The 12965-nt window shown below is 50.1% G+C and overlaps 1 protein-coding gene across 1 annotated transcript in view; it reads left to right on the forward strand.

Moving 5' to 3' along the window:
• Positions 1-12965, forward strand: part of MDGA1 (MAM domain containing glycosylphosphatidylinositol anchor 1) — a 1234846-nt gene that overhangs the window by 873289 nt on the left and 348592 nt on the right. The window contains exon 12 of the mRNA XM_078647369.1: positions 2206-2229. Within this exon, the coding sequence (XP_078503495.1) occupies positions 2206-2229 (24 nt within the window). The remainder of the gene's footprint in view (positions 1-2205; positions 2230-12965) is intronic.

Here is a 12965-nt window from a genome sequence, read left to right on the forward strand (position 1 = left end):
AGCGCCGCCACTGACAGTACCAGCGCAAGAACTAACCATCACACTCCTACCAGTGTTTAGACAGTTCAGACTATTCCAAGCCCCTGAATTAATAAACAATTGTTGTTGTGCTCATCTCTAAATTAAACAGACAGCGCCACCATGTGGCAGACTGTCATAAGTGCTAGTGTTGACAACTTAAGTGAAATTGCTGAGCATAAGAAACCACCTGCTCAAATTAAGCACTGGTTAGCCTGTCTGCGAACATCAGCAGAAACAGAATGCTCAACTCTAAATTTCTGGTGGTCACCGATACTCTTTAAAGTACATCTGAAAGGCGCTATCGGAAGCAAGGCTGCTGCAGTCAGAACTAGCAGTTCCTGCATGTCACGCTGAGCTTTTCAAGCGGCAGTGAGTATAATATCTGGGAAGTTGCCAAACCTTCCTAAAAACTAAAAACATGTTTAAAGAAATTTAATTGCCCCAAAGACTGTTGAAAATATATGAAAAAAAGGAAATTAAAAAAGTCATGCACAACTGTAGAATTAAACTTAGTATTGCTTCTATGGGAAATACAAACGCTTCCACTGAGCCAAATGCGAAGCTTTTCATGAGTATAATATCAAAGATGAAAAGAATAACTCACTGCGGGTTCTTGATGGATATTGACTTACTTTTCTGTTTGGCTGAAAAGAGGAGAATAGAAGTAGTGATGATTAGCAGGGTCTGACAGTAGTATCTTGGGAGCTTCTGGGTCAGCATAGAAGAAAAAAAATTAGATATTACAAAGCAAAAAAAAAAGATTTGAAAAAATGATTTGTTCTTATAACTGTTAAAAAAAGATGGAAAAAAAGGTCAGACTCTGTGGTCAACCACCCGCTGCACACACCCAATGGCCGTGCGTGGTAGGGGTTGGCTGCCGGGTCTGTCCGTGAGCCAGGACCTGCGGCCAATGCCACGCTGCGCACAGCATGGTTTGAACGCCTATTGGAGTTGGCTTCAGTAGCTGGCTGCAGGCCTAGCCTAGCAGCCAACCCCACACTGCGCGCGGCCCAAGGATATGTGCAGCACAGGGTAGGCCTGGTTAGGTATGGTAATAAAATATTACTTTATGTTATTTAAAAAATCCTAGAAATTCACACAAAAAAAACAAAGGTTAAAATGATGTTATTAATTAGGCATGGTTATAATATTTTACTTTAAATGATAAAATTCTGAGAAATTTACTGAAAAAAACCAAACGTTAAAGTGGTGTTACAGTTATGTGGAAATGTTGCATTTCAAACTCAAAAAAAGCTGAAATTCATCAGTTTACCTGGAGCAACTATAACTCGTGCCCTTGTCATGCACTGGTTATTAGCTTACAAATTACATCACTCATTACATGTTCAATGACATTGTTAATATCCACGCAACATCAGAAATGACATAATAGATGACAACACTGTGCACGGCAGGGGAGCAAGTTATAGTTTTTTTAGTAAATATGCCCACACACGAACACATATATATATATATAAATATATGTATTTATTAATTTGTATAGATAGATAGATAGATAGATTTTAAATATAAATATATATATATATATATATAAAAAAATTATGAAAGAGAAACACTAGTCTGACAGAGACAGCTAAAGCTGTCTCAAAGGCCAGACCTAATAATGGGGTAGGATGGACCAGGGTTACTTGAGGGCTCGCCCTCACCCTGACCGCCTCATCCCCCAGCTCTGCCCACTTCTCAGACACCTTTCCTTCCTTTCCCCCTCCTATGGCCACAGCCATTCTACACAACACTTTGCTGTGAAATGGAGGTTTCCATGCAAGGTCGAATTCCATTTAATCAGCTACACTTGGTTCGTACTGCCTGCTTCATAATACATATCAAGAGGGTGAAATAAGGAAAATACTACTTCAAAAATGTACCAAATGAAGACCAGCTGTCATCATGTGACATGGATATCAGATCTCACTAGAAGTAGTTCAGCAGGTGTGTGAAAGCCCCCTGGCCAGCAATCCAGTGGAATTTTGTGGAAACATGTATAACTGGTCAACTTAAATCTCCACCAGGGCTACAATCACGTGACCTGAGGCAAGCATGAAAAGGTGGACTAGATGCACAAATATTCTACTCTGCTAACAACAGCAATCCATCCTTGGTTTTGTATTTTTTACTGTTGTATTCTTAAAACATGTATTAAATATATATTTTTTTCTTTTCCAGCTACCGTCTACCCCAACCCTGCAGGTAGGACAATATTTCCATTTCCTTTTGGTTCAGTAATTGCTTTTTTACTCTTGAGGTTGATCACGTTTTTGGATTATTTCCTATCTGATGTTGTTGGCATGTGAGACAACAATAAACAACAAATATGGTATAATGTTGCTGGTATGATACGTCTCACGCATGGCATTCATTATGTCGCTGTACGCTTTCCTCCAGGCTGCGGCAACGCTGTGCGACGGAAGTTTGCTTCGGCACCTAGGGTCAGATTGCTCATTGTATTGCACCGCCCTTGTGTCGCGCATGTTGTCACTTAACGGCAACACTTAAGTCAGATTTACCAAGCAACATAAAGCCATGGCCCTGCATTGCAAATCGGGATCAACGGAGGGCAGTGCTAGTCACAGCCTTGCGTTACTCTGCCCCAGGGATGCGGAACAAGGATTTGGGGGCATTCCTAGATTTACCAAGATTTTTAATTCTGGGAATGCCTCAAAATGGGAAGCTTTCCCAGGGAGGCGGAACAAGGAGGAATATCTTTATTGTTGTTTCCTCTTTCTAAGTGTGTTGCATTCTGCAGCACACTTAGAAAGAGAAAAATGAAGGAAGGTGTCCGTTCCTGCACAAAAACAACCCTGCATGCAAAGTAGGCTCCCTTGCACCATGGCACACGGGTGCCTGTGTTGGTGCGAGGCAGCAGGTTGTGCGCCAGTGCTAGGGGAAATGCAGGAATGTGCCTTATATTGTCAAATATGGCTCATTCCTGCCCTGTCTCTCGTTTACGCAGCAAAGCGCAGCGAGTTGTCTTGAAGCATTGCGTTGTGTGAAATATTGTTTCATCTGGCCCTTAATATTTAGGGCAAGATTAATAAAGGGCTTGCATTGCCCTTCCGTCAAGTGAAATTTACATCTTGCATGGCATAGTAAATCTGGAGGAACGCAAGCAGCGCGAGTCACAGCCTTGCGATACTCTGCGCCAGGAAGGCGATACATGGGTAAACAGTGCATGTTCCCACGTATCCACCATTGTATTCTGGCGCATTCCCAGATTTACTAACGCAACGCTAGTGTACATGAGAATGTGCCAAAATGGTACGCCTTTTCCAGGAGAAGCCTAATGTGAAGAATTAGCTATAGTTCGCCTCGTTTTTTCCTCTAAGTGTAAGTTAGAAATAGAGAAAATCCTTAGAGGACTGTTTTTGTGCAGGAAAGTGCCCCTTTCCGCAGAAAAATAATCCTGAATGTAATGCTATGGGAAACATCCTTTACAACGCAACTTTTACCACGCAGTGCCTTTACGACGCAACTATTACAACGCATGTCATTACAACGTATTGCGCTGGGGGGCGCTCTAGGATAGGGAATGGATTTAATTTACTATCCAACACCTTCCCTACTATCCACGGGGACTGGAGTTGGAATAGTAAATTAAACTATTCACTATCCAGCGCCCCAAAGCACTATGCGTTGTAACAGCATGCGTTGTAAAAACTGCGATGTAAAGGCATGCGTGGTAAAAGCATGCGTTGTAATGTCATACATCCTAATGCTATGGTACTATAGCAAAAGGAGGCCTGCGTTGGCGCTAGGCTGCACTCAGTGCACCAGTGCAAGGAGCGAGGAGGAATGCGCCTTATATTAGTAAATAAGGCGCATTCCTGTCCACTCCCTGTCTCGCAGCTCAATGCAGCTCAGCAAGTTGTGACTTTCTAATAAATCTGGCCCTTGGTTTCTAATGGCCTGTTGTCATGGACATAATTTAGGGGCCGCAAGTGATCCCAGCTGCGATCCATGGGTTGCCCCTTGCGACCCCTGGCACTGCCTTTGTGAGACCCCTGGTCTCAGAGGTGAGAAAAGCCAGTGCCAGGAACACAGGGTCAGCTCGTCCTTATGAGTGTGGGTTTGGGCTCCACTTTCCTTGTTTTCGGTCAGTTTTTTATTAAACTAATTGTGAATAATATATTATTCACTATTAACGTAATAAAAAATAGAGTACAATTAGCTGGAATTAGGCCCTATCTGACAACTGAGTTAAGTAAAAACTTATTTTAAATGTGTGGTGTGTGTTTGCTGTTTCTTCAGGTTGAGAGTGTGTTTATCTAGAGCAAGGCAGACGGTGGAACCTTCTTTACAAATGCACCTAACCAAAATAACCCCAAAAGAAATTTCCCCTTATGTTCTAGGCTGGGGCTTGTGTGCACACCGAAACACACCCACCATCACAGTGATAGTTCTAACTAGAACTTGACATAATTTAATACAGGTGCACCACATGTAAGAATTGTGAAATCTAAGTCACAAGCTTATTACAAAGACACTGGGAGTAATGTCCAATTGTTTAGAAATATCCACTTTATTGTTCCATTTGTAAGTAAGAACAGCCGATGCGTTTCGTCCCAGATGGGACTTCTTCAGGGCTGTATCGTAATAAGACAAAACATATAAACATACAATTAAAATCATGACCAATTGATATGCTCAACCGAGCAAAAATAGTCACAAATTAAAAACGTAGCTATGAATGTTACAATTTACAATTACATCTTTATGTACATTAGGTGCCTCTGATAATAGGCCATAGGCCATGGCCTCCCCAAATCTAGTATAATATCATATTGTCAATACATTTAGTTTACTATATTTCACTCCATTCCCAATTCAAACATGAGAAAAGATGGATGGTACCGGGAGGAAAGAAAAAAGGCATTTGTGTAAAACTTGTTCCAGACAAACTTCTTATAGCACTGTCATCTGCCTATACCATACTCATTAAAAAGAAAAGACACAAAACACTAAACAATTCATGGCAACACCCCTCACCGAGAAGTGTCCAAAGATGACAAATGGACCCACCGTGATTAGTAAGGTCCTAGTGGATAGTTCGGCCGGTAATCTCGTGAGGGGTAAATGTTGAGATAGCTGCTGCTTGTTGCACTGTACGTCTAAATCTATAACAAAACAAGCAGAGGAACATCTAAGAGAAAGAAACAGCAAAGAGCCTAACAGGTCCCCTCAATAGCCTGGTAATTCTCCCCTCCCATTTTCAATGGACGGAGCGCTGAACCTGGGTGGACCAGGGCTTGAAGCAAACACAAGGTGATGATGGACGGAGCGCTGAACCTGGGTGGACCAGGGCTTGATGCAAACACAAGGAGATGATGGACGCAGCACTGAACCTGGGTGGACCAGGGCTTGAAGCAAACACAAGGTGATGATGGACGGAACGCTGAACCTGGGTGGACCAGGGCTTGAAGCAAACACAAGGTGATGATGGACGGAGCGCTGAACCTGGGTGGACCAGGGCTTGAAGCAAACACAAGGAGATGACGGACGGAGCACTGAACCTGGGTGGACCAGGGCTTGAAGCAAACACAAGGTGATGGTGGACGGAGCGCTGAACCTGGGTGGACCAGGGCTTGATGCAAACACAAGGTGATGGTGGACGGAGTGCTGAACCTGGGTGGACGAGGGCTTGATGCAAACACAAGGTGATGATGGACGAAGCGCTGAACCTGGGTGGACCAGGGCTTGAAGCAAACACAAGGTGATGGTGGACGGAGCGCTGAACCTGGGTGGACCAGGGCTTGATGCAAACACAAGGAGATGGTGGACGGAGCGCTGAACATGGGTGGACCAGGTCTTGAAGCAAACACAAGGTGATGATGGACGGAGCGATGAACCTGGGTGGACGAGGGCTTGAAGCAAACACAAGGAGATGATGGACGGAGCGCTGAACCTGGGTGGACCAGGGCTTGAAGCAAACACAAGGAGATGATGGACAGAGCGCTGAACCTGGGTGAACCAGGGCTTGAAGCAAACACAAGGAGCTGGTGGACGGAGCGCTGAACCTGGGTGGACCAGCGCTTGAAGCAAACACAAGGTGATGATGGACGGAACGCTGAACCTGGGTGGACCAGGGCTTGAAGCAAACACAAGGAGATGATAGACGCAGCCCTGAACCTGGGTGGACCAGGGCTTGATGCAAACACAAGGTGATGATGGACGAAGCGCTGAACCTGGGTGGACCAGGGCTTGAAGCAAACACAAGGTGATGGTGGACGGAGCGCTGAACCTAGGTGGACCAGGGCTTGATGCAAACACAAGGAGATGGTGGACGGAGCGCTGAACATGGGTGGACCAGGGCTTGAAGCAAACACAAGGTGATGATGGACGGAGCGATGAACCTGGGTGGACGAGGGCTTGAAGCAAAAACAAGGAGATGATGGACGGAGCGCTGAACCTGGGTGGACCAGGGCTTGAAGCAAACACAAGGAGATGATGGACGCAGCACTGAACCTGGGTGGACCAGGGCTTGAAGCAAACACAAGGTGATGATGGACGGAACGCTGAACCTGGGTGGACCAGGGCTTGAAGCAAACACAAGGAGATGATGGACGGAGCGCTGAACCTGGGTGGACCAGGGCTTGAAGCAAACACAAGGAGATGATGGACGGAGCGCTGAACCTGGGTGAACCAGGGCTTGAAGCAAACACAAGGAGCTGGTGGACGGAGCGCTGAACCTGGGTGGACCAGGGCTTGAAGCAAACACAAGGTGATGATGGACGGAACGCTGAACCTGGGTGGACCAGGGCTTGAAGCAAACACAAGGAGATGATAGACGCAGCGCTGAACCTGGGTGGACCAGGGCTTGATGCAAACACAAGTTGATGATGGACGAAGCGCTGAACCTGGGTGGACCAGGGCTTGAAGCAAACACAAGGTGATGGTGGACGGAGCGCTGAACCTGGGTGGACCAGGGCTTGATGCAAACACAAGGAGATGATGGACGCAGCACTGAACCTGGGTGGACCAGGGCTTGAAGCAAACACAAGGTGATGATGGACGGAACGCTGAACCTGGGTGGACCAGGGCTTGAAGCAAACACAAGGTGATGATGGACGGAGCGCTGAACCTGGGTGGACCGAGCTTGATGCAAACACAAGGTGATGATGGACGAAGCGCTGAACCTGGGTGGACCAGGGCTTGAAGCAAACACAAGGTGATGGTGGACGGAGCGCTGAACCTGGGTGGACCAGGGCTTGATGCAAACACAAGGAGATGGTGGACGGAGCGCTGAACATGGGTGGACCAGGGCTTGAAGCAAACACAAGGTGATGATGGACGGAGCGATGAACCTGGGTGGACCAGGGCTTGAAGCAAACACAAGGAGATGATGGACGGAGCGCTGAACCTGGGTGAACCAGGGCTTGAAGCAAACACAAGGAGCTGGTGGACGGAGCGCTGAACCTGGGTGGACCAGGGCTTGAAGCAAACACAAGGTGATGATGGACGGAACGCTGAACCTGGGTGGACCAGGGCTTGAAGCAAACACAAGGAGATGATAGACGCAGCGCTGAACCTGGGTGGACCAGGGCTTGATGCAAACACAAGGTGATGATGGACAAAGCGCTGAACCTGGGTGGACCAGGGCTTGAAACAAACACAAGGTGATGGTGGATGGAGCGCTGAACCTAGGTGGACCAGGGCTTGATGCAAACACAAGGAGATGGTGGACGGAGCGCTGAACTTGGGTGGACCAGGGCTTGAAGCAAACACAAGGTGATGATGGACGGAGCGATGAACCTGGGTGGACGAGGGCTTGAAGCAAAAACAAGGAGATGATGGACGCAGCGCTGAACCTGGGTGGACCAGGGCTTGAAGCAAACACAAGGTGATGATGGACGGAACGCTGAACCTGGGTGGACCAGGGCTTGAAGCAAACACAAGGAGATGATGGACGCAGCGCTGAACCTGGGTGGACCAGGGCTTGAAGCAAACACAAGGTGATGATGGATGGAGCGCTGAACCTGGGTGGACCAGGGCTTGAAGCAAACACAAGGAGATGATGGACTGAGCGCTGAACCTGGGTGGACCAGGGCTTGAAGCAAACACAAGGAGATGATGGACTGAGCGCTGAACCTGGGTGGACCAGGGCTTGAAGCAAACACAAGGTGAAGATGGACGGAGCGCTGAACCTGGGTGGACCAGGGCTTGAAGCAAACAGAAGGTGATGATGGACGGAGCGCTGAACCTGGGTGGACCAGGGTTTGAAGCAGACACAAGGAGATGATGGACGGAGCGCTGAACCTGGGTGGACCAGGGCTTGAAGCAAACACAAGGTGATTGTGAACGGAGCGCTGAACCTGGGTGGACCAGGGCTTGAAGGAAACACAAGGAGATGATGGACGGAGCGCTGAACCTGGGTGGACCAGGGCTTGAAGCAAACACAAGGTGATGATGGACGGAGCGCTGAACCTGGGTGGACCAGGGCTTGCAGCAAACACAAGGAGATGATGGGCGCAGCACTGAACCTGGGTGGACCAGGGCTTGAAGCAAACACAAGGTGATGATGGACGGAGCTCTGAACCTGGGTGGACCAGGGCTTGATGCAAACCCAAGGTGATGGTGGACGGAGCGCTGAACCTGGGTGGACCAGGGCTTGAAGCAAACACAAGGTGATGATGGACGGAGCGATGAACCTGGGTGGACGAGGGCTTGAAGCAAACACAAGGAGATGATGGACGGAGCGCTAAACCTGGGTGGACCAGGGCTTGAAGCAAACACAAGGAGATGATGGACGGAGCGCTGAACCTGGGTGGACCAGGGCTTGAAGCAAACACAAGGAGATGGTGGACGGAGCGCTGAACCTGGGTGGACCAGGGCTTGAAGCAAACACAAGGTGATGATGGACGGAGCGCTGAACATGGGTGGACCAGGGCTTGAAGCAAATACAAGGAGATGATGGACGCAGCGCTAAACCTGGGTGGACAAGGGCTTGAAGCAAACACAAGGTGATGATGGATGGAGCGCTGAACCTGGGTGGACCAGGGCTTGAAGCAAACACAAGGAGATGATGGACGCAGCGCTGAACCTGGGTGGACCAGGGCTTGAAGCAAACACAAGGAGATGATGGACTGAGCGCTGAACCTGGGTGGACCAGGGCTTGAAGCAAACACAAGGTGAAGATGGACGGAGCGCTGAACCTGGGTGGACCAGGGCTTGAAGCAAACACAAGGTGAAGATGGACGGAGCGCTGAACCTGGGTGGACCAGGGCTTGAAGCAAACACAAGGAGATGATGGACGCAGCACTGAACCTGGGTGGACCAGGGCTTGAAGCAAACACAAGGTGATGATGGACAGAGCGCTGAACCTGGGTGGACCAGGGCTTGAAGCAAACAGAAGGTGATGATGGACGGAGCGCTGAACCTGGGTGGACCAGGGCTTGAAGCAAACAGAAGGTGATGATGGACGGAGCGCTGAACCTGGGTGGACCAGGGTTTGAAGCAGACACAAGGAGATGATGGACGGAGCGCTGAACCTGGGTGGACCAGGGCTTGAAGCAAACACAAGGTGATTGTGAACGGAGCGCTGAACCTGGGTGGACCAGGGCTTGAAGGAAACACAAGGAGATGATGGACGGAGCGCTGAACCTGGGTGGACCAGGGCTTGAAGCAAACACAAGGTGATGATGGACGGAGCGCTGAACCTGGGTGGACCAGGGCTTGCAGCAAACACAAGGAGATGATGGGCGCAGCACTGAACCTGGGTGGACCAGGGCTTGAAGCAAACACAAGGTGATGATGGACGGAGCTCTGAACCTGGGTGGACCAGGGCTTGATGCAAACCCAAGGTGATGGTGGACGGAGCGCTGAACCTGGGTGGACCAGGGCTTGAAGCAAACACAAGGTGATGATGGACGGAGCGATGAACCTGGGTGGACGAGGGCTTGAAGCAAACACAAGGAGATGATGGACGGAGCGCTAAACCTGGGTGGACCAGGGCTTGAAGCAAACACAAGGAGATGATGGACGGAGCGCTGAACCTGGGTGGACCAGGGCTTGAAGCAAACACAAGGAGATGGTGGACGGAGCGCTGAACCTGGGTGGACCAGGGCTTGAAGCAAACACAAGGTGATGATGGACGGAGCGCTGAACATGGGTGGACCAGGGCTTGAAGCAAATACAAGGAGATGATGGACGCAGCGCTAAACCTGGGTGGACCAGGGCTTGAAGCAAACACAAGGTGATGATGGATGGAGCGCTGAACCTGGGTGGACCAGGGCTTGAAGCAAACACAAGGAGATGATGGACGCAGCGCTGAACCTGGGTGGACCAGGGCTTGAAGCAAACACAAGGAGATGATGGAATGAGTCCTGAACCTGGGTGGACCAGGGCTTGAAGCAAACACAAGGTGATGTTGGACGGAGCGCTGAACCTGGGTGGACCAGGGCTTGAAGCAAACACAAGGTGATGATGGACGGAGCGCTGAACCTGGGTGGACCAGGGCTTGAAGCAAACACAAGGTGATGATGGACAGAGCGCTGAACCTGGGTGGACCAGGGCTTGAAGCAAACACAAGGAGATGATGGACGCAGCACTGAACCTGGGTGGACCAGGGCTTGAAGCAAACACAAGGTGATGATGGACGGAGCGCTGAACCTGGGTGGACCAGGGCTTGAAGCAAACACAAGGAGATGATGGACGGAGCGCTGAACCTGGGTGGACCAGGGCTTGAAGCAAACAGAAGGTGATGATGGACAGAGCGCTGAACCTGGGTGAACCAGGGCTTGAAGCAAACACAAGGAGATGATGGACGGAGCACTATACCTGGGTGGACCAGGGCTTGAAGCAAACACAAGGTGATGGTGGACGGAGCGCTGAACCTGGGTGGACCAGGGCTTGAAGCAAACACAAGGAGATGATGGGCGCAGCGCTGAACCTGGGTGGACCAGGACTTGAAGCAAGCACAAGGAGATGATGGACTGAGCTCTGAACCTGGGTGGACCAGGGCTTGAAGCAAACACAAGGTGATGTTGGACGGAGCGCTGAACCTGGGTGGACCAGGGCTTGAAGCAAACACAAGGTGAAGATGGACGGAGCACTGAACCTGGGTGGACCAGGGCTTGAAGCAAACACAAGGAGATGATGGACGCAGCACTGAACCTGGGTGGACCAGGGCTTGAAGCAAGCACAAGGTGATGATGGACGGAGCGCTGAACCTGGGTGGACCAGGGCTTGAAGCAAACACAAAAAGATGATGGACGGAGCGCTGAGCCTGGGTGGACCAGGGCTTGAAGCAAACAGAAGGTGATGATGGACGGAGCGCTGAACCTGGTTGGACCGGGAAACGGCCTTTACAACGAAGCCGTTTCCACTAAATCTTTAACCACGCATGCAGTACAACGCATGCGTGATTACCACTAATGCCTTTACCACGCATGCCTTTACTACGATGTTTGTAGTAAAGGCATATGTGGTAAAGGTAAAAAAAAAAAAAAGGGGGGCTTGGGGGGGAGACCCCCCAAATAAAACAACTCACCAGAAGTCACGTCGGCATCAGAGTCGTTTAAGAGAAATCGGGAAAAAATGCTGTTTTCTCTTATTGACGTATGACGTCACCACGCAAATAGTCGAGGAAAAGTTTATGCGTGGTAAACGAATTCCGTTGTAACGCATGCGTGGTAAAGGCATGCGTTGCAACGGAATTCGTTGTATCGTCATATATTCGGTTGGACCAGGGTTTGAAGCAGACACAAGGAGATGATGGACGGAGCGCTGAACCTGGGTGGACCAGGGCTTGAAGCAAACACAAGGTGATGGTGGACGGAGCGCTGAACCTGGGTGGACCAGGGCTTGAAGGAAACACAAGGAGATGATGGACGGAGCGCTGAACCTTGGTGGACCAGGGCTTGAAGCAAACAAAAGGTGATGATGGACGGAGCGCTGAACCTGGGTGGACCAGGGCTTGAAGCAAACACAAGGAGATGATGGACGGAGTGCTGAACCTGGGTGGACCAGGGCTTGAAGAAAACACAAGGTGATGATGGACGGAGCGCTGTACCTGGGTGGACCAGGGCTTGAAGCAAACACAAGGTGATGATGGACGGAGCGCTGAACCTGAGTGGACCAGGGCTTGAAGCAAACACAAGGTGATGATGGACGGAGCGCTGAACCTGGGTGGACCAGGGCTTGGAGCAAACACAAGGAGATGATGGACTGAGCGCTGTACCTGGGTGTACCAGGGCTGGAAGCAAACACAAGGTGATGATGGACGGAGCGCTGAACCTGGGTGGACCAGGGCTTGAAGCAAACACAAGGAGATGTTGGACTGAGCACTGTACCTGGGTGGACCAGGGCTTCAAGCAAACACAATGTGATGATGGACGGAGCGCTTAACCTGGGTGGACCAGGGCTTGAAGCAAAGACAAGTATATGATGGACGGAGCGCTGAACCTGGGTGGACCAGGGCTTGATGCAAACCCAAGGTGATGGTGAACAGAGCACTGAACCTGGGTGGACCAGGGCTTGAAGCAAACACAAGGAGATGATGGACGGAGCGCTGAACCTGGGTGGACCAGGTCTTGAAGCAAACACAAGGAGATGGTGGACGGAGCGCTGAACCTGGGTGGACCAGGGCTTGAAGCAAACACAAGGTGATGATGGACGGAGCGCTGAACATGGGTGGACCAGGGCTTGAAGCAAATACAAGGAGATGATGGACGGAGCGCTGATCCTGGGTGGACCAGGCCTTGAAGCAAACACAAGGCGATGATGGGCGGAGCGCTGATCCTGGGTGGACCAGGCCTTGAAGCAAACACAAGGCGATGATGGACGGAGCGCTGATCCTGGGTGGACCAGGCCTTGAAGCAAACACAAGGCGATGATGGACGGAGCACTGAACCTGGGTGGACCAGGGCTTGAAACAAACACAAGGAGATGGTGGACGGAGCGCTGAACCTGGGTGGACCAGAGCTTGAAGC

This window comes from Lissotriton helveticus, chromosome 6, assembly GCF_964261635.1.
Source record: "Lissotriton helveticus chromosome 6, aLisHel1.1, whole genome shotgun sequence".
Lineage (NCBI taxonomy): Eukaryota > Metazoa > Chordata > Amphibia > Caudata > Salamandridae > Lissotriton > Lissotriton helveticus.